We start from the raw sequence: 20,865 nt of genomic DNA on the forward strand, positions 1-20,865 counted from the left end.
AAGTGGTTGAGGCTGGTGTGATAACTACATTTAAAAAAACATTTGGATAGATACATGTATAGGAAAGGATTTACGGGAAGAGGCAGTCAGGCCGCCTAGAACAAAGATGGAACCAGTGGGGGGGGGGGGGGGGGGGGTAAGATCAAAGAGGGACTATCGGGACTAATGAGTATCTTTGTCAGCGCCAGGTACGTGGCGACACTTTGCGTACGTTCTGTATGGTATGCAAAACCAGACTTTCACTGTACCTAGGCATATGTAACAATAAAGTAACGTTGAATAATTGAATCATTGAATTTAAAGGATATGGATTCAATGCAGGCAAATGGGATTAGCATTGATGGGCATCATGGTTAGTATGGACAAGTTGGGCTGAAGGGCCTGTTTCTGTGTTCCATGACGCTGTGGCTCTGACTACCGTCCCTGTCTCATAATGGAGACCTCGGAGTACACTGCACAACCTAAAGCCTTGTGTTTTGATCTTCAGGCACCCAGGCAGGAGCTTCAGAATGGAGTGATCCGAGGCTACCAGATCGGCTACCGGGAAAATGGCCCTGGAAGCAACGGGCAGTACAGTATTGTGGAGATGAAAGCCACGGGGTACAACGAGGTATACACGCTGGACAACCTGAAGAAGTTTGCTCAGTACGGGGTGGTCGTGCAGGCATTCAACCGGGCGGGCACCGGTCCAAGTTCCTCCGAGATCAATGCGACAACGCTCGAGGATGGTAAGATGCAAAATGGTCTTTGTGCGGCTGCTATCATTCATACTTTTTGTGTTCGTTGGGAGATGCCAAGCACCAGAGGCCCAGAGTGAGGAGAGCCGCTGCCTCACAGTGCTCGAGACCCAGGTTCAATCTAGAATTCAGGCGCTGACTGCATGGAGCTTGCATGTTTCCCTGTGATCGCGTGGGTTTCCTCCAGGTGCTCCAGATTTCTCACACATCCAAAAGACATGCGGGTTGGTAGATTAACTGGCCATTGTAAATTGGCTCAAGTGGGTCGGTGAGTGGAGGAATCTAGGGGGAGTTGATGAGAATGTGGGAGGAATGAAAGATTGAACAAATGTAGGATTGGTGTAAATGGATGAGTGATGGTCAGTATGGACTCAGTGGGCAGAAGGGCCTGTTTCTATGCTGTGTCTCTCCATGACTGTGGGTGGGATTTATCACTGAGATCTGGACATCGATCACTTGTGGTTAATGTGGGTAGAGTTGATCCCAGAGAGAATCTTGATCCCAACTGAGGATCTCAGTCACGGGCCCACAATTACAACCCATGGAAAAAGGTCACCGTTCAACCCATTGGTTGGAATTGGAAATAGACAAAAATGCTGGAGTAACTCAGGCAGCATCTCCGGAGAGAAGGAATGGGTGACGTTTCAGGGCGAGACCTTTCTTATCTTTGCTTTGAGGCATCTGTGTCCAGCGCTCCAAGGTCAGGCAAAGCCCTGAGTAAAACATCACTCTGGTGTCAGGATGCCCAGCATTAATTCAACAGGATCCAGATATGCTGCCTTACAGGGTTGGAAACCTGGGTTTGATCCTGCCTGGATGGAGTTTGTCCGTTCTCCCCGTGACTGCATGGGTTTTCTCCGGGTGCTCCGGTTTTCTCCCACACTCCAAAGACGTAGAGGTTCGTGGTTTAATTAGCTTCTGTAAAATTGTAAATTGTCCTTCGTGTGTAAGATAATACTGTTGTGTGGGGTGATCACTGGTCAGCGAATATTCGGCGAACCGAATGGCCTGTCTACACGTTGCATTTCCAAAGTCTAAAATCTAAAGTAATCACCGTTTGCACAGGAGAGAGCCCTACTGCTCTACTTCTCGAATTAAAAATGTTAGGATAATGGGAGGAAGGAACTGCAGATGTTGGTTTAAACCGAAGAAAGACACAAAAAGCTGGAGTAACTCAACGGGACAGGCTGAAGAAGGGTCTCGACTCGAAATGTCACCCTTTCCATCTCTCTAGAGATGATGCCTGTCCGCTGAGTTACTCCAGCTTTTTGTGTCTATGCTGGGATTGTGCTTCATTTTACCTCACATTGACTCTGTTAGTTTAGTTTAGGCATACAGCATGGAAACAGGGCCTTCCGCCACCGATCACCTGTATATCTGTACATTGTCCATATTATCCCATTCATGACATCCTATACACTCGGGGCACTTTAGGGGTCCCCAATCAACCTACCAACCTGCATGCCTTTGGAAAGTCGGAGGAAACCGGAACACCCGGAAAAAACCCGCATATGCAGTTATAGGGAGAACATGCTAACTCCACACCAACAGCAGGATCAAACGTGGGTATGCAAAAACAGAATTTCACTGTGCCTAGGTATATGTAACAAAAGAGTATAATTGAATCTAAAGGATATGGATTAAATGCAGGCATTGATGGGCATCATGGTTAGCATGGACGAGTTGGGCTGAAGGGCCTGTTTCTGGGTTCCATGACGCTGTGAGGCTGAACTTTACTACTGCACCACTGTGCTGCCCTGTGGTAGATCCATTGGTTGCAGCCGGAGTCTGCATGTAAACAGGCAGCCCACACTCCCATCCCCTCTGCTGCTGCCTTGCCACATAATCACTCATGAGTAACTTTGGGGTAGCAGGCAAGTGGATGGCCTGATTGGATCTAAAGAGGCCCTAGATTGTGTTGAGCTCATGATTCCCAAAACGGAGAGCATATTGAGGTATATAAAATAATGAGTGGCACAGATAAGGTGAAATAGCCACAGTCTATTTCCCCAGGGTAAGGGAGTTTAAAACCTGAGGGCATATGTTTAAGATGAGAGGAGAAAGATTTAAAAGAGGCCAGAGAGGTAACCTTTGCACACTGAAGATGGTGGGTATATGGAACGGGTTGCCAGATTAACTGTAGAGGCAGGATAATTATATGTAAGAGACATTAGTTCATGATCATGGATAGGAAAGATTTGGAGGATAATGGGCCAGGAACAGGGACTAACTCGGATGGACCACTTGATCGACATGGACAAGATGGGCTGAAGGGCCTGTTTCCCTGCTGCCGAGCTCTTATGTGAGAGTCTCACCTATTCATTGCACAAATGAAAGAACATTAACTGGGCATTGCCATCCTCTGGAGAAGGGCCCCCTTCACGTCTCGAAGAGGAAATGTAGCGATGAGTAAACACTGGGTGTAGGAAAGAACTGCAGATGCTGGTTTAAATCAAAGGTAGACACAAAATGCTGGAGTAACTCAGCGGGACAGGCAGCATCTCTGGAGGGAAGGAATGGGTGACGTCTCGGGTTCAGACTGAAACATCACCCATTCCTTCTCTCCAGAGTTGCTGCCTGTCCCGCTGAGTCACTCCAGCATTTTGTGTCTTCCCATCGAGTAAACACTGGCGGGCTTCTGCCGTGATCGGTGACAATTTACGATAAGCTATAATTTTGACTCAGCCGGATGCAGTATAGCGAGGCCCATCTGATATTTGCCTCTTCCTTATCATAATTGTTTCGTAACAAAGAAATACCAATCAGCACTTATAGGATCTCAAAATCCAAATTACAGTGGATCTGCGGTCTAATTAGAGTGATGTCAGCTTGGATTTACAATTCAATGATCAGTTTTTAATGAGTGTAGCACCCTGTAATCACCTAACACCGTCAGCAAGCACACTATCTCTTAAGCCTGTTATCAGCACAATTCAGCATGGTATAATTGATGTCACACTATTCTAAGGCATAAAGAGAAGGAAGATTGCTCTGCTACTAACACTTGCAACTGCAGAAGAAAGAGTTCTGGATTCTCATGACAGAGTTACATAAATTACAGCTCAATGACTGACTTTGCTGGTAGTTTGATTTTGCAAAGAGTCAACATACTGTTGGCACGGGTCCAGTTGAGTGGGATTTTCCGTGTAGGTGTACGTTGAAAGGCCAACCAATAACTCCGAGATCTGTCTAGTTTTAGCATCGTCACTTGTGTCTTTAGTTTAGTTTAGTTTAGAGGTACAGCATGGAAACAGGCCCTTCGGCCCACCTTGCTGGCCAGCGATCCACGTCCACGAGCACTATCCGACCCACATTTTAATCAAAGTCAATCGACCAACAAACCTGTACGTTTTTGGAATGTGGGAGGAAACTAGAGCACCCGGGAAAAAACCCCCCACATGGTCACGGGGAGAACGTACAAACTCCGTACAGGTAGCATTCATAGTCAGGATCAAACCCAGGTCTCTGGTGCTGTAAGGCAGCAACTCTATCACTGCGCCGCCCTTAATGTGTTGATCCTCCTCTTCCATCCCCCTCCCTCTCCCCATTTTCCCCGCTTCCCTTCCCCCACTCTTGTCCCATTCCCCTGCTCTCCCCCTAACTACACCTGACCCCCTCGATCCTGTTGTCCCTCTCCCCCCCTCCAACCTCACTGCTCTCCCCCTTTTCTCCCATACCCCTTATCCTCCAATTCCCATCTCTGGCCCACCTCACTGCCTCTCACTCTTTCTCTCTTCACTCTTCTCCCATTTTCCCTCCGTCCCTATTCATTGTTTCTCTATTATCAGGTGTGTGTACCAAGGTACACTTGATGATTCAGATCAGTAAGACCATTGCCATACATAAGTACACTCCGCCATTAAGTACAGAATGCATAGAAACAGCCCACAGAGTCCATACGTAAGAGTCGACAGGTTTTGGCACCATTTCCAAACTCCCAGCTGCAGCTGGTATTAAGGCCCATTGCAGATGTTGCCTCCATCTAGTTTGTCTGGCAAACCCGTTGTCCCCCTCCTAGCCCGGGCCCTTAGCCCTTTATCCAGTGTCTGCCGCTGTTTCTGAATCCTTCAACCTCTCTGGTACCCGTTCTTCAGCAGGAGACTCCAGGCGTGCTCCCGGTTCCACTGCGCCTGCTGCCGGCGTATTCTTCCCACCCTGTCTCCTGCAAAGGCTCTATCCCCTGCTCTGAAATCCCTCTGTCTAACCCACATCTGCTCCCAAGATGAGGTGTTCCATACCAGGACATCTGAGATGTCCTCATTCTTTAGGGAACTGGGGTTCCACTCTTCCATCATAGGTGAGGCCCTCACTAGCCCCCCCCCCCCTCCTATGCTCCGCTCTTGCTCCCCATCCCCCCCAGCCGCAACAGGGACAGAGTCCCCCTAGTTCTCACCTTTCGCCCCATCAGCCGTCGCATACGGCACATAATCCTCCGAAATTTCCACCTCCAACAGGATCCCACCACTAGTCACATCTTCCCATCTCAATCCCTTTCCGCTCTCTGCAGAGACCGTTCCCTCTGCAACTCCCTGGTTAACTCATCCCTTCCCACCCAAACCACCCCCTCCCTAGGTGCCTGCTCCTGCAACCACAGGAGATGCCACACCTGCCCCTATGCCTCCTCCCGCGACTACACCCAAGGACCCTGACTGTCCTTTCAGGTGGGGCAGAGGTTCATTTGCACCTCCTCCAACCTCATCTACTCTATCAGCTGTTCCAGGAGTGGACTTCTATATATCGGCGAGACCAAGAGCAGGTTCAGCAATCGTTTCGTTGAACACCTCCGCTCAGTCCCCCTAAACCTACATGATTTCCTGGTTGCTAAACACTTTAAATCCCCCTCCCATTCCTATACTGACCTTTCTGTCCTGGGCCTCCTCCACTGTCAGAGTAAGGCCCAACACAAATTGGAGGAACTGCACTGCATATTTCGCTTGGGCAGCTTACAACCCAGCGGTATGAATATCGACTTCACTAACTTTAACTAACCCTTCCTTTTCCTCTCTCTCCATCCCTTCCCGATCCTAGTTCTCTGACCAGTCTGACTGTCCTCTGGATTACATTTTATCTTTGTATGTTTTGTTGCCACCTTCCCCTAGCTAGCAATGATCTATTCTACATTCTCCTTAATCTTCATCCACTTAGATCTCTTGTTTACCCACTTTACCTTTCTATATCTTTGTCTCTCGTTCCCCCGACTCTCAGTGTGAAGAAGGTTCTCGACCCAAAACGTCACCCATTCCTTCTATCCAGAGATGCTGCCTGTCCCGCTGAGTTACTCCAGCAGCTTGTGTCTATCTTCAGGGGAAACCAGCGCCTGCAGTTCTTTCCCACACACTTCCACCACCTCCCTTTGTTTCCTACCATTAAGCTAATTCTGTATCCTGTTAGGTAGTGGGAGGGGGGAATGAGGGGAGGAGAGAGGGAGGAGAGAGGGAGGAGAGAGGGAGGAGAGAGGGGGGAGAGAGAGGGGGAGGAGTGATGAGGGGGGAGGAGCGAGCGGGCGAGGAGAGAGGGGAGGAGGAGAGAGGGGAAGGAGAGAGGGGGAGGTGGATAGGGGGAGGTGGAGAGGGGAAGGAGAGAGGGGGAGTGGAGAGGGGGAGGAGGGGGGGGGGAGAGTGGGGGGGGTGAGAGGGGAGAGAGGGGAGAGGGGGGTGAGAGAGGGGGGTTGAGAGGGAAGGCAGAGAGGGGAGGGAGAAAGGGGAGGGAGGGAGAGAAGGGGAGGAAGAGAATGGGAGGGAGACAAGAGGGGGAGAAGGACGGAGGGGGGAGAAGGAGGGAGAGGGGGGGAGGAGGGAGAGGGGGGGAGGAGGGAAGGGGGGGAGGAGGGAAGGGGGGTAGGAGGGAGAGGGGGGAGAAGGGAAAGGTGGGAGGAGGGAAGGGTGGGAGGAGAGAAGGGGGGAGGAGAGAAGGGGGGGAGGAGAGAAGGGGGAGGAGAGGAGGTATGAAAGAGTGGGGAAGAATCTTGCCGCTCGATAGCTCATCCTGTTTCAACTAAACATTAAACAGACTATTTAATTGGTTAATAATCTGCTTTAGGTGATAATTTAACTGTATGCAAATTAAAGTAATTAAAGCATCCTCTCAGGGTGTCACATTTTAAGTGTAGTTGGTAAGATTATTCATTGTTCTAAGGAACAGGATGAACACACTCACCACTGTAATGATGACTATTAACCCTGTCTTGACCAACATCCTCCTACATGGCTATTCTGTAGCTTCAGTGGTTGCCAGTTGGGTGAAGGGAAGACCAGTGATGTGACAGGAAGGGAGGAGGCAGGGAAATTAGAAGAGAGTGTCTAATTCCAATCAAGTGGATATTTTAAGGCGGCGATTGATAGATTTTTGATTATTATGGGCAGGGGCGGAAAACCCGGGGGGGGGGGGGGGGGCAGAGGGGACACGTCCCCCCCATGTTTTGAGAGGTGGGGGACATCCCCCCAAAGTTTTTGTGATCCCAATTTTAAAATCTCCACTTTTGACACTGGATTGAGCCTCCGAAGCCTCACGCGTGTGAGTGAATGTGCGCATGCGCGCGTGGCCGCCAAAAAATTGTGTCCCCCGTCCCCTCCATGTTTTGATAGCGAGTTCCGCTCTTGAGTACGGGTGACCGGGGTTATGGGGAGAAGGCGGGAGAATCGGGTTGAGTGGAAAAAATAAATCAGCCATGATTGAATGACGGAGTTGATTCGACCTGGACCAACACTAAACAAAAAAACTAATTATCTTGTCATGATCACACTGCTGTTGTGGGGGCAAATTGTTGGCCAAATTTCCCATGTTGCAGCTGTGACTATTTCATTCGTTGTTAATACACCTGAGAAGGCAGAATGTGATGACTGAACCTTTATTTCAATGAGGGGAAGTGTTGTGAGTGTGGCTGACAAAACAATTGGATTATTTTGATATTCTGAGATGCTGGAGATTGACTGTGAACTGCTGCCTAGACCTGGTTGGGGGTTAGAGGGCAAAGGTGACAATAATAGACTGAATATTATCATCCAACAGCACTTTCCTTGACCCATGTCATTTTTCGCAGCTATCAAGAGAATAGAAGAGCTAGCACCTGATTCGTTTTATTTCTCTTCTACAAATGTGGTTATTGATTTTTTTTTTTAAATCAATTGAGACAGTTCAAAGTGTTGAAACCTGCCGCGATTGATGCACGGAAGTAGTAGAAGAGCAGAGAAGTGTGAACAAAATGATGGATTGGTGAGTGAGTGAGAGAGGGGGACGACCTTACACCATTTGCGAATTACCAGCTGTCGGCCTTCATGCTCAGGGAAAGGTCGCTCCTACAATTGAGTATGCGCTCCCTGAAGCTTCTTCCAGCTTCAGATGATAGCTAAAATAAAACAATTCCTCCAATTTGACGACCTCGAAAAGATCATCCACTCATTTATCTCCTCCCGCCTTGATTACTCCCTTTACACTGGCATCAGCCAATCATCCCTGTCCCGCCTGCAATTGGTCCAAAATACCGCAGCGAGGGGCCTGTTTCTACGCTGTGTCGCTCTATAATAGAACTAGCTTGGGGCTGAATGGGCCATTACTTTTCTACACTATCATTAAACAGGTAGTTGAGGCCAGTTCATTGGCTATATTTAGTTTAGAGAGTTAGATGTGGCCCTTGTGGCTAAAGGGATTAGGGGGTATGGAGAGAAGGCATGGATGGGATACTGAGTTGGATGATCAGCCATGATCATATTGAATGGCGGTGCAGGCTCAAAGGGCTGAATGGCCTACTCCTGCACCTATTTTCTATGTTTCTATGTTTCTATGTTTCTAATCTGACCATGCAATCTCTTGTTGATGGCATCAGCCAAATATTTACTGGTATTCCTCAGCTCCGCACCCAGCTCACTCTTGTCTTTATGAAACTCTCTGTCAAGCTCCTGGTCTTAAGAAAGACTTAAATGGTACTCAGATATTAACTGTAAGAACTTCAAGGGTTTCTTAAAAGTAAAATATATATCAATGAAGAAGATTGGAAAGTGATTTTATTTAATTACTGAACGTAAGGTGTCAGACATTCAGCACTTGAGATTGGAAGACGTTTCTTCACCCAGAAGGAGGTGGACTTTTGGAATTGTCTACCCTGGAGGTTTGTGGAAGCTGAATATGGTCAATAGATTTGTATATCTATTGTAGAGCTTCCAGTGAAGGTGGTGGAGGCAGGTTCGTTTTTATCATTTAAAAATAAATCGGATAGTTATATGGACGGGAAAGGAATGGAGGGTTATGGTCTGAGCGCAGGTATATGGGACTAGGGGAGAATACGTGTTCGGCACGGACTAGAAGGGTCGAGAAGGCCTGTTTCCGTGCTTGTTATATGGTTATATGGTTATGGTTATATGTTAAAGGAATCAAGGGATACAAAGTTAGTGCAGGAACATGGCTCTGCAGTAAAAGAGCAGCCAGGAACATAATGAATGTACAGGATTGAAGGACTGAATGGCCTACTTTTAGTTTCAGAGATACAGCATGGAAACAGGACTTTCGGCCCAGTGAGTCAGTGCCAACCAGCGATACCCGCATATTATCCTACACACACTAGAGACAATTTTACAATTCTACCAAGTCAATTAACTAACCTACAAACCTGTATACCTTTGGAGTGTGGGAGGAAACCGGAGAAAACCTACGGGAGAACTCGGTATAGACAAGCACTCGTAGTCAGAATCGAACCCGGGTCTCTGGCGCTGTTAGGCAGCAACTCAATACTGCGCCACTGTGCCGCCCAGTCTTGCTTCTGTTTCTTCTGATCCTATCAGTGCAGTATGTGGTTGGATGTGCCGGATAATTTAGACATGCTCAGCCGGTGGTATACTGGCTGCGGTCTCACTGGTTTCAGGTGAAAGGAGGAGAAGGCTGCACACTTTATCCTTTGAACTGGCCTCAGCTGTCTGCCAAAAATCGAGATCTCCTTAGAAATCTGTCACATCTTTCATCTCTGTTTACAGGACAAAAGCAAGCTGTGAGAGCTTTGTATCAGGATGCCTTAAATGTGACGACCAACTCAAACTGCTTCAGCTCCATATCCTGCAGCCAGGCTACATTATTAATTGATTCAGCCGCGCACATCAACCTGTTGATAACCTGTATTAAACCATCTGTGTCGATATAGGTGACCATCTGTTGATGGTGTGCAACTGGACAGTTCTTCAATGCCTCCAGCAGGGAGAAATGGAGGATGTAAAGATGCACGTATGCTGTGTTTCTCAGCAGGAAATCACCATTAGAAAGAGATAGATAAGTAAAAACAAGAGGTTTCCATGCAATCTGAACATGAGACTGAGGGACTTTGCTCATCAGGCTCCAGCCGAGAGGTTCTGTGGAGCTGCGCAGAGTTTTGTGAATTCATATAATGGAATTTTGTCAAACATCATTTACCTGCAGCAGCAGCAGATACATACCTCGTAGAGCATAGACTCATAAAGTCAAACAGCACAAAAACAGCCCCTTTAGCCCACTCCTCCCAAACCAACCATTGTACATTTCTACACTGCTTCCATTTATCTACATTTAGTCTGCAGCCACCTATGTCTGTTCATTGAAGGTACATGGATAGGACAGGTTTGGAGGGTTATGGACCAAGTGGGACTAGGGTAGCTGGGACATTGTTGGCCGGTGTGGGCGAGTTGGGCCAAAGGGCCTGTTTCCCCACTGTATTACTGTGACTCTGTGCTCATCTGAATGCTTCTTACTTCCTGCCCATTTGTTCCCGGTCATCTGGATGATATGCGCGCACACACACACTCACACTCACACTCACACTCACATACACACACACACACACACATTACTTTGCATATACACTGACATCAACATAAGAGTTGACATCTCTTGTGCAATGTTACATAGTGCACAGGAAACATCAGGAAACCCAAGGTACCCAACTTTTTCCAAGCAGGTCCTGACACTTGGAGAGTCGGCCATACCTGGTATCATCAGCAGTAATATCCACAGGTTACCATTATTGTTCCTATAGACAGGATAACATTGGGAATGTGCATATAGTAACCAGAATCGTATGCGTTAGTAAATTGTTCCTCTGATATGCCTTTTATGAAAGGATGGTGTACATCTGGGAGATTGGTCATCCCTAAATTATCTTCACATTGTTTGGTGAGGGTCAGTTTAGTTTGTGCATTGATTGAGGTTTGCTTTGTCTTTTAATCTGTTCCATTTTTGTCACGTGTTTTATCAGTTCCCAGCCAACCTCCGGACAATGTGAAGGCTGTGTCAATCTCATCAGATGTCATCACCATTGTTTGGTCACCACCTCCCCGCAGTACTTTGAACGGAGTATTGAAGGGTTTCCGTGTCATCTACTGGTCCATACATCAAGATGGAGGTGAGCTACTTGCTCCTGTTCCTCAGCTGAACATTGAACACTTTTCAGTCTCTCCGCAAAGCTTTCTCTCCCTTTCGAAGCTGTAAGAACCATGGTTGCACCAAAGGTAATGGACTGGCTGCAATTTCCACCCCAAAACGTGTCTCTTTGCTTTGCAAAGTGCTCCATTCATCACCCAGTGTAAAAGTCCGGAACTGGAGACATTCTTTGCGGAAAGACACCAAACTTAATGATTTCCCTGCTATACTGGACACACCATGTTTACCACCGCTGTGTCTATCTCGTAGCACTCTGGTAAGAAACATTGTGAGATGTCCAAATGGCACATGCGTCTACGTACTGAGGGATGTCCATGCAAAGGCCTTGCAGGGCAGGGTGGTAATCTCATGTCTGCCACCTCGAGTCACTGAGGGACTGGGTCCTGTGGAACGGCTTCGCAAAAAAAAACACTCAATGGCTGCATTGTTCAAAGAGGGTAAATGAATGGCATTAGCTTATTTCCCTGGAATGGCGGAGGTTGAGGGAAGAATGGATGGAGGTGTATAACATTATGGGAGGCACAGAGAGGGTGGACGGTCAGAACTTTTTTTCCTCAGGAAGGAAATGGCAAAGATTGGAGGGCATAGCTGTAAAGTGAGAGGGGCTAGGTGTAAAGGAGATGTGCAGGGTAAGTTGTTTACACAACGAGTGGTTGGTGCTTGGAATAGGCTGCCAGGTGGCTGAGACAGATACAAGAGTGGCATTTCAAAGTCGTTTAGATAGGCACATGGATGTGCAAAGAACTGGGAGGTATACATCACCTGCAGGCAGAGGAGATTGGTTTAACCTGGCATCATGTTCGGATGGACACTGTGGGCCAAAGGGACTATTTCCATGTTGTACTTGTACACCAAGAGTGTCATTGGTGCTTTGTAAAATGAATGTTTCAATCTGACAACACTATGTGGAATTCATCGCCACAGAAAGCTGTGGAGGCCAAGTCTACGGATATTTTTACGGCTTAGATTGACAGATTCTTGATTAGTACTGGTGCCAGGGGTTATTGGGGAAAGGCAGGAGAATGGGGTTGAGAGGGAAAGATAGATCAGCCATGAATGAATGGCGGAGTAGATTTGATGGGCCGAATGGCCTAATCCTTCTCCTATAACTTATGAATATAAAGAAAACCATGTACAGATAGTAATGACCTTCCTGTGTTTATTTTATTAATATATTTTATTTCTGAAGTACAAAAAATTCACCACAGGTCCCCAACAAGCTGCAGGCAGATGGGTCTGTGATCCCCTGTTCTGGGTTCAAACACGACTGTGCAGACCATCAATTGCAATATGGATGGTGGTTGCATTAACACAACCTTCTGAGTGTCAGGGACTATGGGGAGAAGGCAGGAGAATGGGGTTCAGAAGGAAAGATAGATCAGCCATGATTGAATGGCGGAGTAAACTTGATGAGCTGAATGGCCAAATTCTGCTCCGATCACGAACGTGGGAGTGACCTTTCCTCTTTGTGCCCTGCACCAGACTGGGGCGAGATGCAGAACGTCACCACGTTGGACTCACGGGTGGAGCTGCACCGTCTGGAGAAGTTCACCAACTACAGCGTCCAAGTGCTGGCGTTCACTCAGGCCGGGGATGGCGTGCGCAGTCTGGTGATGTACGCGCAGACGAAAGAAGACAGTAAGAAGCTTTTCTCTCCTCTCTGTAGAGCCTAGCTAGTGTCCTCCTTCACGGTTCTGAGTGATGTGGTATGCTGGTGCTGAGCAGTGCAGCCAGGACAACAAACCTAAAACAACATTCAGACTTTACTTTAGACTTTAGAGATACAGCGTGGAAACAGGCCCTTCTGCTCACCAAGCCCACGCCGACCAGCGATCGCCCCCATTCACTGGCCTATCCTACACACTGGGGACAATTAACCATTTTTACCAAAGCCAATTAACCTACAAACCTGCACATCTTTGGAATGAGGTGAAGTAGCCTGTAGCACCCGGGGAAAGCCCACGCAGGTCACAGGGCAGCACCCATAGTCAGGATCGAACCTGGGTCTCTGGCGCCTTAAGGCAGCAGCTCTACCACTGCACCACCGTGTAGGAATTATAGATGTAACTCGATAATGTTACATCATGTTGGAATGTGATGTAGAAATGATGTGAGACTTTCTCATCTCCGACATTGTGCACAGATTGAGAATCCATTCACCTGAATGTACTCACCGTCTACACACATACACTTTCACGCCCACAGATTACTTATTTAACTATCCTTTTCACCACCCAGTTGACCAAGCGCACAATTACTCAAAGTCTACATCCTTTGATTGTTTTTCCATTAGACCAGGACCGCTCTCGGCCTCAGCACAATGGCAGTAAAAAAAAGTTTGATATTAATGAATCTTGATAGTATTTGTGTTTGTTTGTGACATCCTTATCTCAACCATTGCCTCCTGCAGGAGCACTGTCTGTCATGGTTGTTCATGGTTGGTTCAGAGTTTAATGGGCTTGCATCATCATGTTTGTCACTGTGACAATTTAATGGTACGTTATTACTACCGAGGGACTGCTTCTTTTAGCTCTCTCCATAGCAACCAAAGATTTATCCTTGGTTTCCAGCTGTCTTTGTCCAAACATTAATGTCCGCTAATGATCGTAATGTTTATTAATGCTCCCGTATCTCAGCTTCAACGTGGATTGTCCATTATTTCAGTTCTCCCAATGTAATATTGAGATTTCCCATATCCACTATTATTTTTTTATTTTATAATGGTTCATGTTTGTTGGGAATGTTATACGTGGATCCTGCTGGTGTTATTCCAGTGGTGGCTGACAAAGGGATGCACTTGTAATTTTTCTGTCAGGACCAAAATACTCTCGATGGTTTCAGGGTTGCAGTGTCCAAGTGAAAAACTCAGCTAGTCCTTAAGCTTTGATGCTCACCATCAGCTACTCATTCACCCTTGATTCCTCTTGGTTTTTATCTCCATTTCTTTAAACCCCAATAAACCTTCTATCCTCTGGAACAGCACATCAATCTTCAGATGTCAAGCTGTGTAGGAAGGAACTGTAGATGTTGGCGTATACCAAAGTTAGACACAAAGTGCTGGAGTAACTCAGCGGGTCAGGCAGCATCTGTGGAGAAAATGGAGAGGTGACGTCTCGGGTCGGGACTCTTCACACCTGAGATGTCAGGCAGCAGCTGTGGAGAATAAAAGGTTTCAACTCAATGAACTTTCTTCTGATTGTCTAAGAAGGAACTGCAGATGCTGGAAAATCAAAGGTACACAAAAATGCTGGAGAAACTCATAGATGCTGCTGCACCCGCTGCGTTTCTCCAGCATTATTGTGAATTTTCTTCTGATACTTGGGCCTCGCCATTGCAGATACTCTCACCTTAAACCTGTCCCCTCCAAAAGACACGGAATGACATTTAAAAGTTAAAATACATATGAATAAGAATCCAAATAATTAATTTACAAACATCTAAATTAAGCAAAAACAAAGAATACCAGCCCACTTACCCATTGTTGAATGTAAGAGACCACATTGCATGAATGTGATCTTTTATCAAGCAACTGAACCATCCTACCACAACCAAGAGCAGTCCTGAACTACTATCTACCTCATCTGGGACCCTCGGACTATCTTTGATCGGGCTTTACTGGCTTTACCTTGCACTAAACGTTATTCCCTTATCATGTATCTGTACACTCTGAATGGCTCGATTGTAATCATGTATTGTCCTTCCGCTAGCTGGATTAGCATGCAACAAATGCTTTTCACTGTACCTCGGTACACGTGACAATAAACTAAACTGAGCTGAATGGGGTTACCTCAGTTACACCAAGATAGACCGTGTGGGGGCTATGGCACCAAGATGCTGAGCTCAAGAAGTTATGGAAAGTTTCTGGGCTCAGCAATGAGTTCGAGGGAGTGAATGATATGATCCGTCTACATATGATCTTCAGCACTTTCTGTGCTTCCACACTTCAATGCACAGTTGCTTGCCCACACTATGCGTTGGCGTGCATGCATACACCAGTTTGCCAGCGCTTTTTAATGAAAACCACTTGATGGCCAGCAGCATGATCCGGCCCATTAAACACAATTGAATTCTTTATGCACACATAGTGCACATTTAAGTCGGGATCCTCCGTACACAGGGCATTATACAAGGCATCGCCCTGGTGCAGTGAAGTCAGTTGTCAGGCAGTGCTGAGCCCCCTGCCAAGGAGTGGCTCAGAAAAATTGCATTGATCATTTAAGAGGAAGTTTAAAAAGTGCATGAATGAGAAAGAAGTGGAAGGGTATTTCATGTTTCATTGATGGTCAGTAGGGTGAAAGTTTGTTGGGAGCATGAAATTGTACAATAGACCAACAATCATTTTCTCTGCTGTGGATTCTATGTAATATCTTGATCTGGAGAGGTGCAGGGGCAGCCCAGCCATTGTTAATCTTAAGGGATTGGACAGAATAAATGCAGGATAAATGTTCCGCATGTTGGGGGAGTCCAGAACCAGGGGTCACAGTTTAAGAATAGGAGGTAGGCCATTTAGGACTGAGATGAGGAAAGACATTTTCACCCAGAGAGTTGTGAATCTGTGGAATTCTCACCCACAGAAGGCAGTGGAGACCAATTCACTGGATGTTTTCAAAAGAGAGTTAGATTTAGCTCTTAAGGCTAAAGGAATTAAGGGATATGGGGAAAAAGCAGGAACGGGGTACTGATTTTGGATGATCAACCATGATCATATTGAATGGCGGTACTGGCCTACTCCTACACCTACGTTCTATGTTCCTATGTTATAATTACCTTCTCTATTGCTAGTCTTGGCTGGCTAATCTTTTCCTACCATAGCAGCAGGGAGTAGGACTATAAGGTTTCAAGCGCTCCAACCAGGCCAACTTTAGCTGAAGACTGGAGAGCTTCATTTAGAGCATGGCGGTGGATAGGTGATGGCATTTAAGGAGTGAATGCCAGAACTGAACGAGTTATACATTCCTTTTGGGAGTCGTGGACTAATTGAATCATATAAAATAGAAACTGGCCTTTCGACCTAACCTGACTAAGATGTCTTTCTAAGCTGTCTAAGGTTATGGGGCGAAGGCAGGAGAATGGGGTTGAGAGGGAAAGATAGATCAGCCATGATTGAATGGCAGAGTAGACTTGATGGGCAGAATATCTTATTTCTACTCCTATCACTTATGAGGACAGGTTTAGAGGGATATGGGCAAACGCAGGCAGGTGGGACTAGTGTAGATGGGTCACGATTGAGTGGTGTAGATGACTTGATGGGTCGAAGGGCCTAATTCTGCTCCTAGAATTTATGAACTAAGCTGGTCTCATTAGGCTGCATTTGGCCCATCTCCTTCTCAACCTTGTCTATCTGTGTACCTGACCAATTGTCTTTGAACAGTCATCATAACTTTCATCGCAACTTCCTCTCTAGCTTCCTCTAGCAGTTTGTTCCATGTATTCACCGCCCGAGTGTGCCCTTGGGTCTTTTTTAGATTTCCCCTTCCAAAGTACAAAAGAAAAAAGTGCCAAAGCCATGGCTTACAAAAGAAGATAAGAACCATATTGGATCTAAAGAGGAGGCGTAAAAAGTTACAAGCATCAGGCCTGAGGATTGGGAACAGGTTAGAATTCAATACAAAATAGATTGAGATTTTGATTTGGAGAGAGAGAGTAATGTGTAAAGAATATGAAAGTGGACTGTAAAAGCTTCTACAAATATGAAGACAGATGAAGCTCTTTCCCAGTTAGAAAAAGGCGCATTTCTGAGGAGCAAAGAAATGGCAGCAAAATTAAGGAAAGATTTTGGTTCGTGACTAAAGGCAGAAGGAACAAGTAACATCCCAATGATGTAAGGGAACCAAAGGTCTCAAGAAAAGGAGTAGTTAAAGGAAATTAGTGTTATTAAAAATATAATACTGAACAAATGAAGGCCAATAAATCATAGAGACTGAAAATTTGCATTCCTGAGTACATAAAAGGGAACATTAGACATAGTATGAGTTCCATCTTGCAAAATTCTATAAATTATGGAACAGATTCTGCAGGTTGTAAAATGGCAAATTATAATCCCATTATTTAAACAAGGAATTTATAGCACAAGCAAAATGGAGACACAAGAATGGGATCTGAAGATGGGTCCCAACCTGAAACATTGCCTGTCCATTCCCACCACACATACTGCCTGACACACTGAGTTACAAAGTGTTGGAAGAACAGTCAGTCAAGCAGCATCTGTGGGAAGAGAAACAGTCAACATTTCAGGTCAAGGATCCTTCGACAGAACGATTGAGGCAGATGTAATAACAACATTCAAGGCATTTATAGAGGTACATGGTTGGGAAGGGTTTAGCCAGGCTTGGATGGGGCATGTAGAAGTAAGGAACTGCAGATGCTGGTTTACAAAAAGGGACGCAAAGTGCTGGAGTAACTACGCGGATCAGGCAGCATCCCTGGAGATCATGTTGACTAACCATCTGCCTATCAAAAAAACACCTCAGCTGTATCTACCTATTACCTGCCAGGCTTGTCTCCTGTCCAGCCTCTCTTCCAGCTCTTCAACCCCTCCCCCCCAATCAGCCTGAAGAAGGGTCCCATTCAAAACGTCACCTATCCACGTCCTCCAACCCACTGGGTTACTCCATTACTTTGTGTCTTTTTCTGAGCGTGGCATTTTGCTCGACTTGGACAACTTGGGTTGTAGGAACTTTTTCCACGCTCTGTACCTTGTACCTGTGGTCATTACTTCCGAAGAGTCCACCAGGGACTATACTCAAAGTTGGACAATTTATACAGTTTTACATTTATCAAGCCAATTAACCTACAACCCTGTACGTCTTTGGAATGTGGGAGGAAACCGAAGATCTCTGTGAAAATCCACGCAGGTCACGGGGAGAATGTACAAACTCCGTACAGACAGCGCCGTTAGTCGGGATCGAACCCGGGTCTCCGGCGCTGCATTCTGCTGTAATGCAGCAACTCTACCGCTGCGCCACCGTGACTCTGTGACTCTATAACGAGAGAAGTCATGGATGGTTCACAATTCTCAAAGCAGAGCTAGGCCAAGGAGTGAAGTGTAAGACTTAAAACTGTGTGGAGATGGGTTAAGATAGATCAGGTGCTAAGGAGCATGAGTGCTGACTTAACAAGACATGTTATAGAAACACGATGAGAAAGCAACAGCGTGCTAAGTGTTCAAAAGGGAACTGCAGATGCTGGAATATCGAAGGTACACAAAATTGCTGGGGAAACTCAGCGGGTGCAGCAGCATCTATGGAGCGAAGGAAATAGGCGACGTTTCGGGCCAAACCCCTTCTTCAGACTGATGGGGGGTGGGGGGGGGGAAGAAGAAGGAAAAGGGGAGGAGGAGGAGGAGGAGGAGCCCGAGGGTGGGCGGATGGGAGGGTGGGAGGAGACAGCTAGAGGGTTAAGGAAGGGGAGGAGACAGCAAGGGCTAGCAAAATTGGGAGAATTCAATGTTCATGCCATAGGGACGCAAGGTCCCCAGACGGAATATGAGGTGCTGTTCCTCCAATTTCCGCTGTTGCTCACTCTGGCAATGGAGGAGACCCAGGACAGAGAGGTCAGATTGGGAATGGGAGGGGGAGTTGAAGTGCTGAGCCACCGGGGGTTCAGGTAGGTTATTGCGGACTGAGCGGAGGTGTTCGGCGAAACGATCGCCCAACCTACGCTTGGTCTCCCCGATGTAAATCAGCTGACATCTAGAGCAGCGGATGCAGTAGATGAGGTTGGAGGAGATACAGGTGAACCTTTGTCGCACCTGGAACGACTGCTTGGGACCTTGAATGGAGTCGAGGGGGGAGGTGAAGGGACAGGTGTTGCATTTCTTGCGGTTGCAACGGAAAGTGCCCGGGGAGGGGGTGGTGCGGGAGGGAAGGGAAGAATTGACGAGGGAGTTGCGGAGGGAGCGGTCTTTGCGGAAGGCAGACATGGGGGGAGATGGGAAGATGTGGCGAGTGGTGGGGTCACGTTGGAGGTGGCGGAAATGGCGGAGGATAAGTGGCTCTGCGGGTGGAGTTGCTGCCTTACAATGCCAGAGACCTGGGTTTGATCCTGACTACAGGTGCTCCCTGGTGTGTATGCTAGAACTGTTGCTGGTTGGTGTGGACTAGATGGGCTGAATGGCCTGTTTTCTTGCTGTATCTGAACAAAACCAAACAAAACTAAACTAGTTGACATCGGGGTTTAAACTGGAATCTGCTGTTCCTTCTTATACATTTAGTTTACATTGGGCCTCACTGTTGCAGTAGAGGAGGCCACAGGTTGGAATGGGAGTGAGATTGTGAACATAAAAGGCATTTAAACGGGGTGCTTATGTTAGATGGTTTATGAGCTGGTGCTTTTCATACACAGGGCTTTTGTCTGCTCCTTTATGCATGGATCACAATATCATGCTGAATGCTTCGTCTCCTTTTTGTTACACTTCTTTCGGGAGACTTTCGTCTCGTCCTTGAATCTATTGAAATGAATGTGATTGTGAATGTGAATACAGGCACTTTGAGTGTGTGTATCTTTGTGTGTGTGTGTGTGTGTGTGTGTGTGTGTGTGTGTGTGTGTGTGTGTGTGTGTGTGTGTGTGTGTGTGTGTGTGTGCATGTTTGTGTGTATCTTCGTGTGTGTGTGTGTGTGTGTGTGTGTGTGTGTGTGTGTGTGTGTGTGTGTGTGTGTGTGTGTGTGTGTGTGTGTGTGTGTGTGTGTGTGTGCTTCTTCACGGGTTTGTGTATATGTCTGTGTATGAGTGAGCTTCTTCGTGTGTGTGCTCTTGTGTAAGATGGAGATTTGTTAATAAAAATAATGTTTGTATAAGTGTATGTGTGTGTGTGACTTCATGTGTGTTTGAGATTATGTTTCTTGGTGTGTATTTGAATCTGCATGCTTCTTTATGTGTGCTTGTGTGTGTGTGTTTATGTATTTGTGAGTGTGTGTGTGTAGGAAAATACTCCATGGATTAAAATGCTGAAAACAAAAGCCTCGCATATGTCCTTTGTATTCAGCATTTTAATCTTTGCAGCATTTTCATTTCCTACCAGATGTTGGGTGTTTGGAACGGGGTGGGGGGTGGGGGGGGGGGGGGGGGGGGGGGGAGATTGGGGACTTGGTTGGCTGTTGAAGGTGTACCATGAGTGCAGACGGCTCCAGTCCAGAGATGCCCCCCAACCCCCACCCTGCTGAGCGGCTGGGAGTGGGGTGTGATGCAAGCCTGCGTCTGTGTCTGGGTCTGCGGCTGCGTCTGCGGCCACACTGCCAAAAGCGGGGGAGCTCCAGGGGCGGGCAACCACCCCAGCGGGAGATGGGGAAGAGTGGTCCTGATGCTCTGTGGCATCACGGGGGCCTTTCTTTATAATGCAGCTGTGCTTGAGAGATGTGACATGCGAGCTCAATTTGCAATCTAGGCGTGGTCCTTCCGCACCACCCAGAGACCCTGTACACACTGAACCCCAGGGGTCCCGCAGAGAGCAGAGCCCACTACAGCTTTCCCAGTGGAGGGGGGGGGGGGGGGGGGGTTATTATTGCACTGGACAACCTGGGAGCTGAGAATGAGTGGGATTGCACGTGGCTGGAGTTGCATCTTGTCCAGTAAGCTTGGCTTACGACCGGTGAAGTGATTTAAAATTAAAATGTACCTAATTATAGACTGCAGCCTGAAATTAAGGCTTCAGTTCATGCCAGAACAAATCCTATCATGTTCAAATCCATTATAACATGCCACCTCCAAGGTTATTACTTGTCCCTTGATTGCAGTG

The 20,865-nt window shown here is 46.9% G+C and overlaps 1 protein-coding gene and 1 long non-coding RNA gene across 2 annotated transcripts in view; one reads left to right on the top strand and one right to left on the bottom strand.

Moving 5' to 3' along the window:
• The window catches only part of dscaml1 (DS cell adhesion molecule like 1), a 488,801-nt gene that overhangs the window by 385,972 nt on the left and 81,964 nt on the right, over positions 1 to 20,865 (top strand). The window contains exons 17-19 of the mRNA XM_033049745.1: positions 488 to 728; positions 10,948 to 11,094; positions 12,615 to 12,770. Coding sequence (XP_032905636.1) covers positions 488 to 728; positions 10,948 to 11,094; positions 12,615 to 12,770 — 544 coding nt within the window. The remainder of the gene's footprint in view (positions 1 to 487; positions 729 to 10,947; positions 11,095 to 12,614; positions 12,771 to 20,865) is intronic.
• The window catches only part of LOC116991271, a 17,032-nt gene continuing 3,829 nt past the window's right edge, over positions 7,663 to 20,865 (bottom strand). Inside the window, exons 2-3 of the long non-coding RNA XR_004416727.1 lie at positions 18,890 to 18,891; positions 7,663 to 7,673 (exon numbers count right to left, since the gene is read on the bottom strand). This is a non-coding gene — a long non-coding RNA (uncharacterized LOC116991271). The remainder of the gene's footprint in view (positions 7,674 to 18,889; positions 18,892 to 20,865) is intronic.

The sequence above is a fragment of the Amblyraja radiata genome, chromosome 33, assembly GCF_010909765.2.
Source record: "Amblyraja radiata isolate CabotCenter1 chromosome 33, sAmbRad1.1.pri, whole genome shotgun sequence".
Taxonomy (NCBI): domain Eukaryota; kingdom Metazoa; phylum Chordata; class Chondrichthyes; order Rajiformes; family Rajidae; genus Amblyraja; species Amblyraja radiata.